Below are 20,764 nucleotides of genomic sequence, written 5' to 3'. Positions count from 1 at the left end.
GGAATGCAGAATGGTGGAACTGGTGAGGAAAATGGCCTACAGGTTTTGGAGATTTGAGTTTCTTCTTGCTCTTGGAAACCTGTAAGAGACACCTGGAAATAGTTCAGAGAAGACGAATGGCATGGAATCCTGACAGGACTGCTGTGGTTTGATCCTAGATTGTCTTGCCGAAAATGTGACACATTAGCTTCAGAGACACAAATCCAACTCCAGAGCCTACAGGGCAGCACTAGGAGAGCCACAGGGTCAGGACCGGACAGGCAAACATCTCCTTTTTTTTTTTTTGAGAGGTTTTTCGCTATAGGGCACGTGCGCTTGCCAGATAGAGACAGAAAGTGAGAAATCACCGCCCGGGGGGATGGCCACACTGCAATCCCTTCTCCTCCATTCTCCTCCCGAGATCTTGGGCATGCGCACACACGTGCCCAGTGTGAGTTTTAAACCACCGGGTCTGGGACTCAAACCGCGATCGACTACATGGGAGTCCAGCGACGTAGCCATTACGCCAACTGCTGGTCCCTCTCCTTTATTTCTTATATGCACTAATCAGTGTAGTAGAAACTGACAACAGGTAGTACTTTCATTTGCAATATGGAGTACTTAGATAGAATATTAGTTTCTAATTATCTGATTCTAGTATTTTACTAGAAAGAAAAGGAAAAGCCTGGAGAAAATGGGAAGAAATGAGCATGGCCACTGTCGACAAGGGGCTTCTATATAAATAGGCTTCGATTTGCTCTTACACACTGCTGTCCTAGTACTGCTTTCTTACAATCCATTATTTTCCTTTTTAAAAAATTATTTAATTTTATTTACTATTATTTTTAAATTTGCTTTAGGGCACATGTGCTCATGAGAGAGAGATAAGAGAGAGAGAAAGAGAGAGAGCAAACAAGAGAACAAGTAAATAGGAAAACAAGCTACCAGCTTTGGGACTTGAACTGTGGTCAGCCATGTGGGAGTCCAGCATCTCAACCACCACACCCCTGCCGGCCCCATAATCCATTCTTAAATTATTTTTTTTTTCTTTTTCTGTGATTTGCTTCTTTTTACAGTCTTCCTAAATTCCTAGATGGGTGTCTGAGACTCTTCTACTCAACATTACATGTATCAGTAACTGGAAACAGGGCCAGACAGTGTCCCAGCAGTAAAATGTGATGCTCTGCAAATTTGAAGCTGACCCACGTGGAAAGGTTCTGAGCTTGGAACCGGAAACATCCCTGAGTGTGCCAGGCATGCATGTGCTTATGACCCTAGGATGGATGAAGCTTGGGGTGAACTGTGGCATTAAGACCCCACCAGATGGGTAGCAGGTGGAGTGGTGGTTAGGGTGCCGGACCCCCAAATGGCCAACTGCAGTTTGAATTCTAGACCTGGGGCTTGCTTTCTTACTTTCTCTCTCTCTCCCTACCTGGTCAAATAAATAATTATAATAATAAATAAAATTAAATAATAATTGGGGCCAGCATGTGGCATGGTGGTTAAGGGTGCTGGATTCCCACATGGCCGACCACAGTTCTAGTCCCGGACCTGATGGCATGCTCTCTCACTTTCCTTTTCTCTCTCTCTTTGTCTGGTCAAATTAAATAGTAATAGTAAAAACAAATAGAATTAAATAAACAAATTTTTTAAAAATTAAATAATTCTTAAAAAAAAAAAAAAAGACAGACAGACCCCTTTGGAGGTACTCTATTGTTCATGGAAGAAACAAACTTTAAAAAAAATGTATATTTCGGGGACCAGCAGATGTTGAAATGGCTATGTCACTGGATTCCCATGTAGTTGATTGCGGTTTGAATCCTAGACCTGGCGGCCTGAACTCATACCAAGCGTGTGTACCTGTGTGCCCAAGATCCCTAGAGGAGAAGGGACTGTGGTGTGGCCATCTCCCCTGGGGTGGGTGATTTCTCGCTTTCTGTCTCTCTGTCTTCTCTGTCTTTCTGGCAAGCATACACACCCTATAGCAAAAACCTCTCAAAAAAAAAAAAAAACAAAAAAACGTATAATTCATGATCCCTGATTTGTTAAAAAGAAAAAAAAAACAAAGGGGGGCCTGCAGGTGTTGTGGTGGTAAAGGTGCTGGACTCCCACATGGCCAATCATGGTTCAAGTCCCAGACCTGATGGTTTGCTTTCTCACTTCCCTTTCTCTGTCGCTCTCCTGTCAAGTTAAAAAATAATAAAATTAATATTTTTAAAACACACACACACACACACACACACACACCTGAAATTACATTAGTGTGTTAATAGATCTCACTTTATATAGTATTAAACACGTGAATTGTGTCTTCATTATACTTTTTCACACTGGAATATTATTTCTATTAACTAGGGGGGGAAATAACACTTCTAAAACTCTGCGTTTTCCAAGACTAAATTTATTTACTACTGTGAAATCACAGTCGTTCTAAACATAGCTATTTCTATGTCCCTTATTTTTTCCAGGGAATATTAAACTTTAAAGGGTCATTTAAAAAGTTTCAAGAGTGGGACCAGCAGTTAGCGTAATGGCTATGTTGCTGGACTCCCAGGTAGTTGACTGCAGTTCGCGTCCTGGACCCGGTGGCTTAAAACTCACATCAGGCGCGTGTGTGTGCGTGCCCAAGATCCTGAGAGGAGAATGAAGAAGAAGGGACTGCGGCGTGGCCATCCCCCCTGGGGGGGGGTGATTTCTAGCTTTCTGTCTCTCTGTCTCTCTCTGTCTGGCTAGCTAGCATACGCGCCCTATGGAAAAAGCCTCTCCAAAAAAAAAATTTTTTTTTCAAGAGTAATACACATGGGGACCAGCAGGTGGCATGGTGGTTAAGGCACTGGACACTCCCACATGGCCGACCAGGGTTCGAGTCCTGAATCTGGTGGCTTGGTTTCTCCCTTCCTCTCTCTCTCACTCTCACCCTCTGTCTCTCTCTGGTCAAATTAAAAAATAAGTGAATGAATAAATAAAAAATAAAATGAATAATTATTAAAAAAAAAAGAGTAATACACACAAATTTACAGCTTTGAAAACTGAAATGAATAAATGGCAAATAACAATAACTTACCATATGATGTTTTAAATGTGGATAAAGAACTTCTATGTCCATTATTTAATTTGACTCTAAGAACAACTGCTTTATGTACCACTAACATACGAATAAATGGAGGGGCATGGATTGTAAGTGACTCGCCCAGAATTAATTAACAAGCAGTTGAAAACTGCCTTAAAAGCTACTTTTCACCTTAAATTCCTATTTCTTCCACCATACATATGTTTCTGCTGACAGGTTATTTTACTAAAAATTGAAGGGCCCATATTTCCATTTTACGACCACACACTAATGTGCTGGTAAAACCATGACTACATTAATTAAGAAAAAACTGTAAATAAAAAACAAAAAATCAGGACCAGCAGTTGGCGTAATGGCTATGTCACTGGATTCCCATGTAGTTGACCGCGGTTTATGTCCCAGACCCAGGAATTAAAACTCATGCCAGGTATGTGTGCGTGCGTGCCCAAGATCCCGAGAGGAAAATGGAGGAGAGGGGACTGTGGCATGGCCATCCCCCCTGGGGGGTGATTTCTCACTTTCTGTTTCTATGTCTCTCTCTGTCTGTCTGGTGAGCGCACGTGCCCTACAGCAAAATCCTCTCAAAAAATAAATAAATAAATAAATAATCAAGTCTTCTATTGAATGATGGTGGGCCCTTACCTGAAATTCTGGAGTACTCTCAAGACATAATTATGGGTAAAGTAAAAACAGACCTCTTTACCAAGGACCAATAATAATAATAATAATAATAGTAATAATAATAATAATAAAGCATACTTTAACATTTGCTTTTAGAGAGAGACAGAAAGTGAAAAATCACCCCCTGGGAGGATCCCTTCTCCTTCACTCTCCTCTCAAGATCTTGGGCACACATGCACATATACTGGCACGAATTTTAAGTCATCAGGTCTGGGACTTAAACCATGGTCGAATATGTGGGAGCCCAGGAACAAAACCATTCGGCCATCTGCTCATCCCCATATGTTAGCATTTTTAAAAGATACAGTTATATCCAATTATGCCAAGTTTTCTTTGTAAACAATATGTATAAAAAGAAAATGAGCTTTGGAGTTATACAGACCTGGGCATAAATCCTGGTTTAGCTAACTTTTTAGCTTTGTATTCTCAATCAAGTTTCATTACTTCTATTGTCAACTCTCTCATTAGTAAAAATGGGGTTAATGCTATTCACCTCATAAGTTAGTAAATGAAAAGTCCCTTCCAAATCTTAAAACACGGGGAACCAGCAGTTAGCGTAATGGCTATGTCGCTGAATTCCCACATAGTCGATTGCGGTCCGCATCCCAGACCCAGTGGCTTAGAACTCACGCCGGGCTCGTGTGTGTGCGGGTGCGCCCAAGATCCCGAGAGGAGATTGGAGGAGAAGGGATTGCGGCGTGACCATCCCCCCTGGGGGGTGATTTCTCGCTTTCTGTCTCTATGTCTCTCTGTCTGTCTGGCGAGCGCACACACCCTATAGTGAAAACCTCTCAAAAAAACATGCAACCAAAAAATATAAAAATCTTAAAAAAAAAAAAGTATATCCGCTCAGGAATAACTACTGCATAGACAGGTGAGTTAGAGAGGAAAGTATGGTGTTCTAAGGCAAACTCCTAGTCAGTTATCATTGTAACGGTTTAGTGCCTGCGTTAGAAACGGTAGATTAAGTTGGACTAGTCATAGTCCATGTCTTTCCCAAACTGGACAGCACACGTGAGATCGCCTATTGTACTGCACACTCTTACACTGCAGCCACCTTTCTCTCCTAGGAAAGAAGGCTAAAGAATCAAAAAATTACTAATGGCATAACTAATAAAGAAAAAAGAATACAATTTCAAAGAAAAATAGTTAACTTTGCTTGTCCTTACCTACTCCTCAGAAAAATATGTTTTGCTTGTTTAATTATTTTTTCCAGAAGCCCTTCAGTGGACTGTAATGAATTAATTTCATTTTTATCAAAAGCTTGAGGACCCGAAAGTCTCATTCTCTTGTGGCCAAAAGGTGCACTTGCTGGATGAGGCATCATTACGGAACTCAAGGTCTGTTTATGAAACTGTAACAAAAACAGCCATTTAAATGACCAATACCCACATAGTGATACTACACAACATTCAATCAAAGCCTGCCTAGCATTTGGAAACATGAAAGCAATGTATGTGAACTGCATATAAAGGCAAAATTAACACAGAAGTAAATGCTAGTATCTGCGAAGTCATACATCAAGTGAGTCTGTAAAGGGAAGGGTCCCTCTCAAGCTACGGATGTTACTTTAAAGGTTTTTAAATATGAAAAGAAATCATCTCCATAGAGCCACATAAACAGAATAATGGTAGTCAGAAGACAAGGTATTCTAAGTCCTAGACTAGAGAGTGTCTGGCTGCCCTTCAGAACACCCCAAGAAACTTTTAAATATACTGATTCTTGGGCCGGCAGGTGGCGTGTCAGTTAAGGCGCTGAATTTCCACATGGCCAACCATAGCTCACGTCTTAGACCTGGTAGTTAGCTTTCTCATTTTTGCTCTCTTTCTCTGTCTGTCTCTGGTGAGTGAACACCCCCTATAGCAAATTAAAAAATAAACAGTAAAATGAAAAAGAATTGATTCTTGCACCATTATAATAGATGGAACCAGATTTTGGAGAGTGGCAGAGAAGGGTGGATTATGTATGTCCATGAAGTTTCTGAGGGGAATTCTGTAATTAGCCTAAACTGTGAATGAGCACTCTAGAAACTCAGGCCTAGACGACCTGTGAGGAGAATCCGTGTGTCCTGAAGTAACTATCCCTTTCACAGGCTCTAACAAGATGTTTTCCATTATCCTTCCCACTCAGCTACACAGTCACCCTTTTCTCTGTCCCCATTAGCATGTCTGTCTGTTTGCCTGCCTGTCCGTCTTTCTTTCTTTTAGCACATATGTCTTACACCTCTACTATAAAACTTGTGCACTTCTATCACTAGAAGATATGCTTGGGAGCAGGGTCTGAATTCTGGTTATCTCTGTATTCCCAGAGCACACAGCAAAGACTTTCCACAGCAGACAGAAGGGAGGTGTGTGCATATCCACTGCCTTAGACATGCTCTCCATCATGCAAAGAAAAACAATAATTTCATTACCTCTCTAATCAGGAGATGCAAATTATGCTCTAGGACATAAAGGTGGTCCTCTGGACTTTGCTTCTCAGTAGCAGATTTTTGGGATTTCTTATCATTTGAGGAATGGCACAAAGATATAGATAGCTGTAAGTCTATAAAAAGGACAGATGAAAATAACCTAAAATATGGACAGTATTTTCATAAAGTATAATCACAGCCCATTCTTAAAAGATACATTCTGAACTTAAAGGTCATGCACCCTGGTTAACATTTTTATACCAAAATGACCATTCATGAATAAAGTACCCCTGTACTTTTAACAAACCAAATTATTATTTTTTTAAAGAGATTTTTGCTAGAGAGTGTGTGTGCTCACTGAAGAGGGAGAGAGAGACAGAGAGACAGAAAGTAAAAATTCACACCCAGTGGGGATGGCCACATTGCATTTCCTTCTCTTCCATTCTCCTCTTAGGATTTTGGATATGCACACACACATGCCTGGTATGAGTTTTAAGCTACCAGGTCCAGGACTTGAACCTGAACTGCGATTAACTACATGGTAGTCCAGCGACATAAGCATTACACCATCTGGTTACACCATCTGCTGGTCCCAATAATTCAAATTCTACTTACCTATACTATGGCTGCTGACCTCAAGCAGGGGCTCAAAGTAGGTGAACAGAGCTACATATTTATTTCTTATTGACTTTAAAATGAAAACTTTAAATAAAGATTAAATTTAAAGACATGACTTTCTGAAAAACCAGAGTTGGTATGTGGGCTTACTGAGCAGAAGACAGATATTCTTGCTGCCAAGAGAACTGAGATAGCATTCCACTTCTAAAACCTATGCCTTTGACAAGACAGTCTTTAGAATTTAGGTAAAAATCAAGTACATGGGCTACCTATAAACTGATCTCCAGGGTAAATCCACCACTTTTGATGAATATAATCCAGTTTTCACGTCAGGACAGTTTTTTGCCACCTTATTTAGATAAAGCAGGATCCCTGAAAAACCTTGCCGTGTTAACATTTCAAAGCAACTAGTGCTGAACAGTAGCGATGCTAATGCAAATTTTTAACATAAACTATTTCAAAATCTAGGAGTTATAGTCTTAAGGACACAGAACAGAACCGCAAGTGTTTGTGTTACACACTATGGTGGCTGCTGTCAGTGTTCTCCCAACATACCCAAACAGCTATCCACTTTGTCCTATTTCCCAAACCATAAAGTCGTGCTTATGAATCTCAGAAGAGTTGTGTGTTCTTACTTGGAAAGGGCTGAGAGATAATCTGGTTTTTCACTACAATGTGAGGAATCTGTGACTTAATTTGAACAGCCTCCCGAGAGAGTTGTGCAAAAATTTCTTTACACAAGAGAACGTTCTGGGCTGCTTCTAATTTTGTCTGCCAATGTGGGGAACCTGAAAGACAAGGGATATATGTATGTATCAATTATCTAATCACATTATACATTTACTAGCTTAAATGGTGATGAGAACACGTATAACGTAAGTACAGAAAACTCTACATTACAGCATATTCTGTCCAAACACAAAAGTCTTACTTCTTTTACACAGAGAAAAATAGTTAAAAAGTTCAATTTGGGGACCAGCAGTTAGCATAATGGCTATGTCGCTGTTCTCCCTTGCAGTCGACAGCAGTTCAAGTCGCAGGCCCAGCGGCTTAAACTTACACCCGGGCGCATGTGTTTGCATGCCCAAGATCCTGAGAGGAGAATGGAGGAAAAGGGATTGCGGCGTGGCCATCCCCCTGGGGGGTGATTTCTCGCTTTCTTTCACTCTGTCTCTCTCTGTCTTTCTGGCAAGCGCATGTGCCCTATAGCAAAAGCCTCTCTAAAAAAAGAAAAAAGAAAAAAAGTTCAATTTTAAAATAAAATTGTACACCAGCCAGTAGTGTAGTGGTTAAGACAGCTGGGTCTCACATGACCAATAGCAGTTTGAGTCCTGGACCCAGAGGCTTGAAACATATGCTGGGCATGTGTGCCCAAAAATCTTAAAAAAAAAAAGGGTGGGGAGGACCAGCATTTGGCATAATGGCTGTCGCTGGAGTCTTGTGTGTCCAAGATCCCAAGAGGAGAAGAAATTGCAGCGTGGCCATTCCCCCTGGGGGGTGATTTCTTGCTTTCTGTCTCTCTGTCTCTCTCTGTCTTTCTGGCAAGCGTACATATCCTATAGTAAAAACCTCTCAAAAAAAAAAAGTAAAAGAAAAAAAAGAAAGAAAAGAAGTGAAAGAGAAGGGATTACAGTGTGACCATGCTTCATGGAGATTGCTTTCTCATTCGCTCTCAGATGAGCAAATGTACCTGCTGGGAAGTTAAAAAAAAAAAAAAATTGCATAGTAATTCACTAATACTCTATTAACAAATTATTAAATGTACATTTCCAATTGTTCTTATTCTAAGACACCTATTTCTCCTATCTGTATTTTATTTTTTTTTTGATAGTTTTGGTATAGGGTACATGCGCTCGCTGGAGAGACAGATAAAGTCAGAGAGACAGAAAGTGAGAAATCACTTCCCAGGGGAGATGGCCACGCTGCAGTCCCTTCTCCTCCATTCCCCTCCTGGGATTTTGGGTAAGCATGCATGCGCACGCACACTCAACCTGAGTTCCAAGTCACTAGGTTGGAACTATGGTTTAACTATGGTCAACTACATGGGAGTTCAGTGATGTAACCATTATGCCACCTGCTGGTCCCTCTCCTATTTAAATTTATCCTCAGTTTATATACAAATGTAAACTCAGGTAAAACCACAAGGCAGAGAATAGAACATAATTTTACCTGGTTTAGATTTGGGCAGAGGTCGTCTGAAGAGGTTAACTGTGCCGAGATCACCTATATCTGGAGCCTGTTTTTGAATTGAAACCTGAATCACAATAAAACCATATTAGCAAATGGGCTTCCGAGCGATTAACAAAAAATTACTTGAAAAATACTTTAACAAATACCTTGATATATGCAGATCCCTCTAAATCACTAGGAATCTGGACATCGAGAGGACAGTAGTCTTCAGGTATCTTTTTATCCAAATCAATATCTGTATTCTTTATTACTTCAAATGTACCATGATGTGGAAAGAGAGATCCTAATGGAGTTTAAGAGTAGGAAAATAAACACGTCAATATATGATTTATCATACATTATTAAGTATAAACCCATCTATATAACTGAATCATTAAATTAAATTCCCACTGAAAACATGTCTGGGGGTTGGAGGAGAGAAGTGGTGAGCAAAGGGAAGAAAGAAAGCAGAAGAAAAAAATTACTTGTAAGAGATAAGTAAATACCACTTTATCTAATGGAATCATAAAATGAACCCCACAGACCACCAAATATTTTTAAGAATTTTTATTTATTTATTTATTTATTTATTTATTTATTTATTTATTTGCTTTATTATTATTATTATTATTATTATTATTATTATTATTATTATTATTATTATTATTATTATTATTATTATTATTATTATTATTATTATTATTATATTTATTATTATTATTATTATTATTATTATTATTATTATTATTATTTTGCAATTTGATCAGAGAAAGAAAGAGAGGGAAAGTAAGAAATCAAGCCTCCAGATCCGGGACTCGAACTATAGTTAGCCATGTGGCACTCAGTGTCTTAACCACCACATCACCCAAATTGGTTTATTCCAATTGCAGTTTTGACAAAATAGATGTAATTCTATAAAAGAATTTCTCACATTGAAAATTTAGATGTGTAATATTTCTGGAGTTCAGCCTTAGCAATAAAGTTGAATTTAAAGTGTTCTGAATCCAGCAAGAGAAAAGCCTATCAAAGCACAGCACCCTTTTTCAACCAGTTCCTAAGACTTTTTTGTGATGTGTTCTTGTGCAGTCCAGTGTTTGGGTAAATTGTTCTAAACTGCTGAAAAATGTGAGGTTTGGGTGGTTAAATACAACTGCTGCTGTATAACAGGGGAAAGGTTCAAGATCTTACTGCAATTAAAAGCAACATAATTGAATCCTTTCATAATCATGACCAACTGTCCTGAAGAGAGAAATGAGGCAAATACTTGTATATAATAGCTTGCTTGAAAAAAATTACAATGTCCCAAACCAGAAAGTACTGCTTTTTTGGGCCAACAGATGGCACAGTGATTAAGGCTAGACTTCCCCCATGGCTGTCCACAGTTCAAGTCCCAGACCTGGTAGATTCTCACTTTCCCCCTCTCTCTCTTGTGAACTCATGTGAAAATAATAATAAATAAGATAAATAATTCTAAAAAAAAAAAAAAAAAAGATAAAGAAAATACTGCTTCTATAGACACCCTTTTTTTGGTTAGAGAGATAGCAATTTGCTATAGGCAAATGTGCTTGCCAAGAGAGAGAGTACAAGAGAATGCACCTCCCAGGGCAGATGGCCACACTACAATCCCTTCTGCTCCAATGTCCTCTTTAGATTTTGTGGGCACACACACATCCCCAGAATGTTTTTCAAGCAGCTGGACCTGGGACTCGAACTTTGCACGCAGCCATGTGGGACCAAGCCACCTTAGCCTCTGTCCTACCTGCTGGTCCCAATGTTTTCACTATCCTTCCTTTTCACCCAGGATGTGAAACAGCTTAACGAACTAAAAGGAGGAAAAGAGTTAAGTATAGAAACATTTCTTTTCATTTTCATGCCCAGTTTGTTGTGTTCTTTTGTTTTAAAAAGGGACAGAGTTTTCCTATGCTACCAAGGCTGGCCTTAAACTTGGAATCCCCCTGTCTTAGCTTCCCACATAGCTGGGGTTATAAGCACATGCCGCTATACCCGGTTTATACCCATTTTCAAGGGTTATAGGTAAGGCTCTGATTAAGGAGTCTAGTCTTACCTCCTTAATTCTAATTAAAACATTCATTATGGGGCTGGATGGCAGTGTAGCAGTAAAACATGATGTTCTATGAGGCAAACCCATATGGAAAAGTTACCAGTTCGTGTCCTGAGCCCTCCCGGAGTACACCAGGCACACATGTGCCCATGATGTGGGCTGGTGAGCCAAAGGTTGGACTGTGGCATCAAGACCTATCAGAGGTACTCTATCTCTATATCTATCTCTTTCACTAATGGAATAAATCTATAAAATGTTAATTATGATTTATGGTGTATTAGTACTTAAATCTCCATCTTTGGACTTTCTGTTAAATGTACCTAAAACAGGGTATCAGCAGGTGGCACGGTGGTTAAGGCACTGGACACTCCCATGTGGCTAACCACGGTTCAAGTACCGGACCTGGTGGCTTTCTTTCTAATTTCCCCTGTCTCACTCTCTCCCTCTGGCCAAATTAAAATGAATGAATAAATAAAATTAAATAAATAATTACTAAAAAAATATATACCTAAAAGGTTTTCAAATTTAAGCTAGGCAATTTATTAGTAGGATATGTATGATAAGAGTACTTTCGGCTTATATGTACAGAAATTTTAAAAATTAAATAAACAAAATGAAAAGTCTGAAATGTGACATGCAGCTGAGAAATAAAGAATGTGTAGTGGGACCAGCTGATGGCATAATGGCTATGTCGCTAGACTCCCAAGTAGCTGACCATGGTTTGAGTCCCTGAGCCAGTAGCTTAAACTCATGCTGTGTGTGTGTGCGTTATGTGCCCAAAATCCAGAGAACATAATGGAGGAGAAGGGATTGTGGCAAGGCCATCACCCTGGGGGATGATTTCTCATTTTCTGTCTTTCTGTCTCTCTCTGTCTTTCTGGTGAGTGCACATACCCTATAGCAAAAACCTCTCAAAAAAAGAAAAAAGAAAGAAAAAAAAAACTGTAGCATTATAATCAACTTTATGTATTTATACAAAAAACATAATTTTAAAAAATAATTACTTAATTTTATTTAACACTAATATTATTATTAATATTAATATTATTTAACATTAACATTATTACTATTTTTTAATTCGCCAGGGAGAGACAGAGAGAGAGGGAAAGTGAGAAACAAGTTGCCAAGTCCAGGACTTGAACCGTGGTCAACCACGTGGGAGTTCAATGCTGTAAATACCACACCACCTGCTGGCCCCCCAAAAGCATAATTTTTAACAATTATCTGTACCTGCACTTCTGTAGCTCAGATCTCCAAGGATTTTATCTCCAACCTTTCTAAGTTTCCAGTGTTGTCTTAATCTCAAAAGCTCCGAGTTGAAGTCTCTTTGTAGCTTGTTCTCTTGATTTTCCGTGACTGATTTAGTCAGTCTTTCTGCCACCTTCTTTTTTTTGCAGGATTTGTGCGGCTCCAGCCAGTGACTTCTTTTTCGATATTAATTGCAAGGTCTGAGGATTCTATCAAAAACAATCCAAAATTGTAGTTCTGTATTTTTAAATGACTTAAATGCACATTTTCTCAATAATAAAATTTCTAGTCAAGAGAAAATTAAGAAAGAAAGGTAAGGCTGATCCTGTGGCCTAGTGGTTAAGGAAGACAAATCCCACATGGCTAACGCGGTCTGCATACCAGCCACAGTGGCTTGAAAAACCATGCTGGGCATGTGGGCCCCAAATCCTGACAGTATGGAGAAATGGAGGAGAAGGGATTGTGGTTATGGCTAGCCCCCATTGAAGGATGCTTATTCCCTCTCCCCATTCTCCATTTCTCTGGCAATTTGCACTTGTTCTCTGACCAAAACAAAACAATCACAAACAAAACTTGTATGGGGCCAGAAGTTGGCGAAGTAGTTACATTGCACAACTTCCATATGGCCAACTGAGGTTCGAGTATAACCTGAAAAATTAAGCTGCGTGCCTGTGCATGCATGCCCAAGATTCCATGAGAATGGAGGAGAAGGGATTACGGTGTGGCCATTCCCCCAGGGGGTGATTTCTCACATTCCCTCTCTCTGTTTCTCTTTCTCTCAGGAAAGCACATGTGCCCTAGGGAAAAACCTCTTTAAGGACAAAACGAAACATTGTGATTAAACATTAGCAAACAGAAGGTAGGAGGAAACAGAAGGTAGGAGGAAAGTACACACAACATGTATTTTTTTTTTTTTTCCCAAAGTGCACACTCACCCATGAGAAAGAGAGAAAGCACTCCTAAATGGGTTTGGCCACACTGAAAATTCCCCTTCCTCTACCACCTCTACATCCTATCAAGACTTAAGGCAAGCACATCCATTCACTCTGCATGTCCCACAAGCTGCAGTGCTGGAGCCGTGACCTGAACCATGGCTGGTCATGGAGGATGCAGCTCCTTTAACAGTGAGGTCTGCTCCACATAACAAAACTCTTTTTTCTGAGAGGTTTCTGCTATAGGGCATGTGAGCTTTCCAGAAAGAAACAGGAAGCAAGAAATCAACCACGGAGGGATGGGTACACTGTAATCCCTTCTCCTCTATTCTCCTCTAGGTATCTTGGGCATGCACACACATGCGCCCGGCATGAATTTAAGACACCAGGCCCAGGACTCAAACCGTGGTCAACCACATGGGAGTCCAGCAGCATAGCCATTATCCCCCTATAAGAGTTAAAAAACAACCTTAACCTATTTCTTTGATCAACTTATATAAAGATATATTTGATATCAAGTGATATAAAATATCATAATCACAATGAACTAGAAATCAGAACTTACCACTGTGTCAGGTCTGCCCAGCTCAGGTTAGGCTCCCTTTCATGAACTGCCATTCCTTCCCTTACACATTGGCACCACCATCCCCTCCTGTTGTGGATACCATTCAGGGGCCCTCATTATACGTCCAATTACAGCCTACAATCGCTGCTTGAACATAAACTACATGTTGGTTGAAACCATTAAGTGTACAGACCCTACAACAAATGCCTGGACCATACTATTTGATTTAATGAATAAGTGAATGACTCCAAGTCACTGGATCTATAAAATTGTATTATCATAAGCTACTAGAATGCTTCCTGAATTAAGATTGAAATCATGTAGCATCAGTGTTGAATGTACAATACTGAGTGCTGATTTTTTAAAACTGATCAGAAATAAAAACCTAGACCGGTAACAAAGTGGATAGAACACTGGATCCCACACGGCCAGCTCCACGGTTCGAGTTCCATACCTGACAGCTTGTAAAACATGCTGCGTACGTGTGTGTTTGTGCCCGAAACCCTAAGAGGAGAATGGAGAATGGATTGCAGTGTGGTCATCCTTCCTGGGGGGTGAATTCACACTTCTTCTCTCCCTCTGTCTCTCTCTGGTGAGTGCATAAACCATATGGCAAAACTCTCAGGAATAAAATTCTATGTATCCTATACGCACATATAAATAACCATAATCACCACTAAATAGAGTATTTTATTAACTGGATATACTCTGAAAAAGCCAAACTTAGTAAAAAAAAAAAAAAAAAAGAGTTTTCCACTGTATGAGTAATATCACATCAAAAGTGTCATAAAGATGTCATAATAATCTTTTGATATTAGAGAGCCTAACTCAAAGAAGTTCCTGGAGATCTTTGGGAAAAAAAAAAAAAAAGTTCCTGGAGAATCCTTTCCAGAAAAAGCACAGAACAGCTATGAGTGAAGGGATGGAATTCTAGTTTCAGTTCTCTGCAACCTGAACCTATTGCTCTGGGCCTGAATTTTCAGTACAGTGTGGGCCAGGTCTTACAGAACAATGTTTCTAGGTTCAGAAACTATCATGTTATTATATAAGTATATCCATTTAGTTTCATTTACAATTAGGTTCCAACAATCATAGCTTCACTCCATGCTTCATTCTGCCATGGTCCTAACATGTTTTCCTTGAGCACATAAATGCCTCCTTGATCTGAGACTATTCACTCACTGATTCGTCCTTTTGCTGCTTGTCTCTCATCTACAAATGTCAAAAACTGAATATATTCTTTATAAAATATAAAAAGTGTCTGGGGCTAGCTGGTGGCATAGTGGTTAAGGTGGCTGGATCCCATACAGCCAACTCCATGGCTCCAGCCTCGAAGCCAGCAACTGGAAAAATATGCCAGGCATACCCACGTTCCTGAAAGGAGGAGAAACGGAGAAGGGAATGTGGCATGGCCATTCCCCCTGGGGGTGCTTCCCTACTTAAAAAATAAAAATAGGGGTGGCAGATAGTGTGGTGTTAGGATTCTCTCCCTCAAAAAAGGAGAGAATTAGAGAAGAAAAATGAGACTCAGAAAGAAAACTTGTTTGAGGTCATATAGCTAGTGAGAGCTGAGGCAGGACTTGAACCCAGGAGCATCTGACTACAAAGCCATTTTATCATCACAGTTTTGTGTAATATATCACAGACCAAGGACCCAGGCTTTCAGAATTTGTGAAGATTAGGGACTCTTTAAAGTATTGCGTTATTATTAAAATTTAACTCTTCCAAAGGTCACAGGCATATACCATACATATTTTTTAATTGACAGAGGGTGTGTACACTCACCAGAGAGAGATAGAGAGATAGAGAAATGGAGTGACAGAGAGAAAGCACTACCCATAGCTGCAATGCCATCCCTTCTGCTCCATTTCTCCATCATGCCAGGATTTTGGGCATGTATGCACATGCACCTGGCACGTTTTTCAAGCCACCAGGGCTAGGATTCAAACCACGTGATCAGCCATGTGGGATATACCTCCCTTAACTACTAGGCAGCTTTATGCCTTTCTTTTAAACTAGTTAGTATACATAGTTTTAAATTATTTAATGTTATTATTTATTTCTTTTGTTTTATAATTTGCTATAGGGCACATGCTCTTACAAGAGAGAGAGAGAGGAGGAGAAAGGAAAAGTGAGAAAGTAGGCCACCAGGTCTGGGACTCACAAGTCAGACACGTGGGAGCCCACCATCTTTACCACCACGCCAACTGCTGTCCCTAAACTAGTTAGTTTTAAATCTTCATCTAAACTTAATTTTGCAAGAAAGAAAAAAGCAACAATGGGGAACCAGCAGTTAGCATAATGGCTGTCGCTGGACTCCCATGTAGTCTACCGCGGTTCACGTCCCGGACCCGGTGGCTTAAAACTCACACTGGGCGCGTGTGCGTGCGTGCCCAAGATCCTGAGAGGAGAATGGAGGAGAAGGGATTGCGGCGTCACCATCCCCCCTGGGGGGTGATCTCTCGCTTTCTGTCTCTACGTCTCTCTCTGTCTGTCTGGCGAGCGCACGCGCCCTATAGCAAAAACCTCTCCAAAAAAAAAAAAAAAAAGGGCAACAATGGACACACAGACAAAAAGCAAGGCCGGATCTTAATAAAATGCTGTTATTCAATTAAAACCTACAGGTACCTGTTTTGGAGGAAGTGCATCTTGAGAGACAGGATCGAGAGTCATAAACTTTTTATCCCTAACGATACTGAGAACATCATAGAGAACACACATCTCCGTCAGGGCACTTCTCAGGTTGTTCCTCACCGAGTCCCAAGGCCAGAGAGAGGGCTGAAATTTTACCAACCCTAGAGAGAAAACAAAAAATTACAGAAGAATTAGTTACATTGAATACATAATAGAAAGTGAATTAAGAGGTTAAAGGTACTAAAAGGAGGGGACCAGCAGGTGGTATAGTGGTTAAGGTGCTGAACACTTCCACAAGGCCAACCACGGTTCAAGTCCTGGACCCGGTGGCTTGCTTTCTCACTGCCCCTCACCCCTGTGTGTGTGTGTGTGTGTGTGTGTGTGTCTGGTGAAATGAAAAATAAATGAATGAATCAATAAAATTTTAAGAAATCTTTAACAAAAAAGTGTACTAAAAGGAAAAATAAGAAAATTTCATTTCAAATTGCTCCCTCTTTCATTCCCTTCCATCTTTTTAAATTTAGATAAGCCTTTTAAAGTACATTTTGTCTTTCAGCTTTTAGAACTTGAGTAAATAATTGTAGAGAATTTCCAAAACACAGAAAAGTGCAAAAACAGATATAACACCAGAACTATTTAGCCACTATTAGCATACCTGCCTCTTTCAAAAATGATAGAGAATTAGGGAACAGTGACCATTTTCCTTCAGGGCCTCCTCCCACCCCACCTGCCCCCCTGAGAGGGAAGCCCTATTTACAGTTGGGATGCACCCTCTTCAAGCTTCTCCTATGCCTATACATGCATATACTCCCGTGTCCTACCACTTGCTTCCCCCTCAGTTACTATGTCCTCCAGACACCTTTACATCAGTGCACATAAATCTACTTCACTCTCCCCTACCCACCCCAGGCTTTTGCCTTTGGGTGTGTGCTTGTTGGAAGAGAGAAGAGACAGAGAATTCTCTCCCCCACCACAGTTTCTGGTACCTGCCATTGCCCTCTCCACTTCGGTGCCATTGAGGCCTTTAGTTTCTGCTACAGCGTGCAGACATCCGATACAGGTTAAGTGGGGAAACCTACTTCACTCTTTTCAAACAGTCCAGAACATGGATGTGCTGTACAGGTAATCATTGCTATGAAATGTATATGTAGATTGCTTCCAATAAAACTAACAGCATATTCACAAGTTGAAACATTCAGTTTGTAAGCTAAATAATGTGATTGAATGTCAAAGAGAAAATGAAATTAAAAAAAGTTTTAAAAAAAAAAACACCTAACAGCATAAGTATCTTGAAAACATACCTGTGTAGATATATAAACTTTCTTCTTTTGTTTTTAGGCTGTTGCCATAGGATGCACACAATCAGAGGAGAGGTCACTCCCTGCAGGGATGACTATGTTGCAATCCCTTCTCTACCCTCCTCTTGGGATATTGGGTGTGTTTGCACACTTGCCCAGCATGATTTTCAAGTCACTGGATCTGGGGCTCAAACCATGGCAAGCCATGTAGGAGTCCAGTGCCTTAACTACCACACCATCTGCTGGTTCCTCTTACTGATGTTTTAATTTGACTCTAAATTCTCCTCTAATAGCTGACTGTTGTGCCAGCACCATGTCCTAGTAGCTGAGAGAGCTGGATACCACATGGTTGACTGAGTGGCTCAAATCTCAGCACCAGTGGCTTGAAACATATGCTGGAGGGGCCAGCAGGTGGCACGGTGTTAAGGCGCTGGACGCCCACATGGCCAACTGTGGTCTGAGTCCCAGGCCTCGTGGCGCGCTTTCTCATTTTCTCTCTCTGGAGAGCCCACATGTCTTGCAGCAAATTAAAATAATAATAATGATAAATAAAATTAAAAAACAAAAAAGAAAAAGAAAACAAAACCATGCTGGAAACACATGTGTGCCCAGAACCACAACAGTACAGAGAATGGGGAAGGAATTGCAGCATGACCACGTCCCCAGTGGATGGGGCTGGGTGCTTTCTTCTTTTCTCTCTGGGAGTGCACGTACCCTCTGGCAAATAATAAAAAAGAAGGGTGATATTTTTTTCTATCTTTGGCCTGCTTTTCCAATCGGTCATGTTTTTCTTTTTAGTCTGAAGGGACTCACCGACTATTAGAAATACCAATTTTCTGTCATCTATTCATCTTCATCTATCTCCACCTACTTCGTATTTTTATCTCTACTTTAAATCATTCACGTGTATATATATATATACATGTATATATATATATATATACACACACACATCAACACATATATAGACAGATAGATACATACTTTGTTTGTTTGTTTGTTTTGGGCCACAGAGACATGCACTGCCGTGAGGGAAAGACACAGACATTCACAGAAGAAGAAACCAGACCCCATAGGGCACAGTCATGTGACAATCCCTTCTATTCTCCCTCTGTCAGGATCTTGGGTACACACGTGTAAGTTCCATGTGTGATTTTGAAGCTGCTAGATCCAGGACTTGAACCACGAAGTCAGCAAAGTGGGATCTAGGTGCCTTAACCACCATACCACCAGCTGGCCCTATCTTTTTTTTAAAAGACAGCTTCCCGCTGTGTCACGATCCTCTTGCCTCAGCCTCCCAGTTGGGAACATAAGTGCACACAATCACTCCTATTTCTTTTTTAGACTGGGTCTCACTGTGTTGCCCAGGCCAGCCTGGAACTGAAGTCCTCCTGCCTCAGCCTCCCCAAGCCACTAGGATTACCGGGGTGTGTAGTCTCCCTCAGCCGTTAGGCTGGATCTGGACTCAAACAAGGGCTCCTTATGTGGTCCCGGACAGAGCCTGAAAAGCGCACCACTGGGGCTGGGCCTGACATTTACTTTCTTACTTTATGGCATTTGTTTTTCCATTTTTATGTTTACATTTTATGTAATTAATATATCTTTTCCTTTACTCTAGCTGTGCTTCTAACAGGGTCTCTCCTACTCCCAAATTTATACAGCTATTCTAATATTATTCTATAATGCTTTGTTTTCTTCATTTAGTACTTCAATCTTTGTGGGAAAAGAACTGTGTGTGCGATATGAAGCTGTATTTGCATTTTCCCCCAAAATGATTCCTAAGCGCAACACCATTAACCTGAAATGCCATCTTTATTTATTTATTTTTTTTTTTGGAGAGATTTTGCTATAGGGCACGTGCACTCGCCAGAAAGACAAAGAGAAAGAAATACCCCCCCCCCCCAGGGTGATATGGCCACGTCACAATCCCTTCTCCTCCCGGGATCTTGGGCATGCACACACACGCGCCCCATGTGAGTTTAAGCCACCCGGGCCAGGACTTGAAACACGGTCGACTACGCGGGAGTCCAGTGACACAGCCATTATGCCAACTGCTGGCCTCTGAAATGCCATCTTTAAATTCCCATTTATATATAGTAGGTGTATGGCATGACTGAATCAAGAAATGCGATTTAAAAAAATCTCTGACAGTGTGAATCCCAATCTTGCTCATGTTGCTTCTTTAATTTTCTTCTAAGCTACCCCCTTCGTTTTGCTTTCTCTATAATTCACACACTACAAGCACCCAGAATAATCTTTTTCAAAGATCATATCTGTCTCTATTTATAATCCTCCAGAAGCTTTTGATTGTCCTTCTAATGAAAGCTTATCTTGGCCTACCCGGCTCTGCATGACCTGGCCCCTTCCTACTTCTTGGACCTCTCCTATTCCGGTCAATACAAATCTCTTTTCAGTAGCTGCTACTATCATAATCCACTTGAGGAGGAAAACTAGGTAACTCGTCCCCAGGTCACACAGCTAAGCTGAGGAATAAACTAGAGCGTTCTTAACCATTTGGTGCGCTACAATGCAGCGCTATACTACAAGCTTTTACAAACCTAATCATTTAGCTCCCCCCCTCCATCAGCGACAGTGTTTCAAATGCTCCCTCTCGAGACTCTCACAAAGATACAGAGTATTAACAGTTAAGGCGTGTCCTAAACTGTTCGGCTGTACAAAAAGAGACCACGGGGAGCATAACTACTCCCTGCGAGCAATACTTTCGAAGAACTCCCGCGCAGGCTCTCATCCAAGCGGGAGGGACAGCAGCTTTACCCAGCCAGTCCTGGGACCCCCGCCCAGGGGACGCCAGCAGCAGACAAGGGTCTCACCCTCCTCGTCGTCCTGGTCCGCGCTGGACCCCGCGCCCGCCCAGTCCTGCGCATCGCCCTCGGCGCCCGCCGCCTCCTCCTCCTCAGAGCCCGAGCCCTGGCTGAAGTCGATCCGCTGGGCCAGGCGCGCCAGATTCTGCGACATGGACAGCGGCTGCAGGTACGTCTCGGTGCCATCGAGGCCCACCTCCTGGACCTGCTTCTCGCAGGCTGACTCGATGCTGATTCGCACGGCGCGCACCCCAGACATACTGGCGGGGTGGGCGG

The 20,764-nt window shown here is 41.1% G+C and overlaps 1 protein-coding gene across 1 annotated transcript in view; it reads right to left on the bottom strand.

The window, feature by feature from the left end:
* The window catches only part of MED17 (mediator complex subunit 17), a 31,726-nt gene extending 10,962 nt beyond the window's left edge, over nucleotides 1-20,764 (bottom strand). The window contains 9 exon segments of the mRNA XM_006162564.3: nucleotides 4,900-5,084; nucleotides 6,144-6,274; nucleotides 7,394-7,546; nucleotides 8,928-9,012; nucleotides 9,095-9,231; nucleotides 12,220-12,373; nucleotides 12,375-12,446; nucleotides 16,363-16,529; nucleotides 20,498-20,764. Of these exon segments, the coding sequence (XP_006162626.1) occupies nucleotides 4,900-5,084; nucleotides 6,144-6,274; nucleotides 7,394-7,546; nucleotides 8,928-9,012; nucleotides 9,095-9,231; nucleotides 12,220-12,373; nucleotides 12,375-12,446; nucleotides 16,363-16,529; nucleotides 20,498-20,747 (1,334 nt within the window). The 5' untranslated portion in view covers nucleotides 20,748-20,764.

This window comes from Tupaia chinensis, unplaced genomic scaffold (genome assembly GCF_000334495.1).
Source record: "Tupaia chinensis unplaced genomic scaffold, TupChi_1.0 Scaffold140218_1, whole genome shotgun sequence".
Classification (NCBI taxonomy): Eukaryota; Metazoa; Chordata; class Mammalia; order Scandentia; family Tupaiidae; genus Tupaia; species Tupaia belangeri.
Note: the sequence above shows the minus strand (reverse complement) of the source record. Positions and strands in the feature narration are given on the sequence as shown.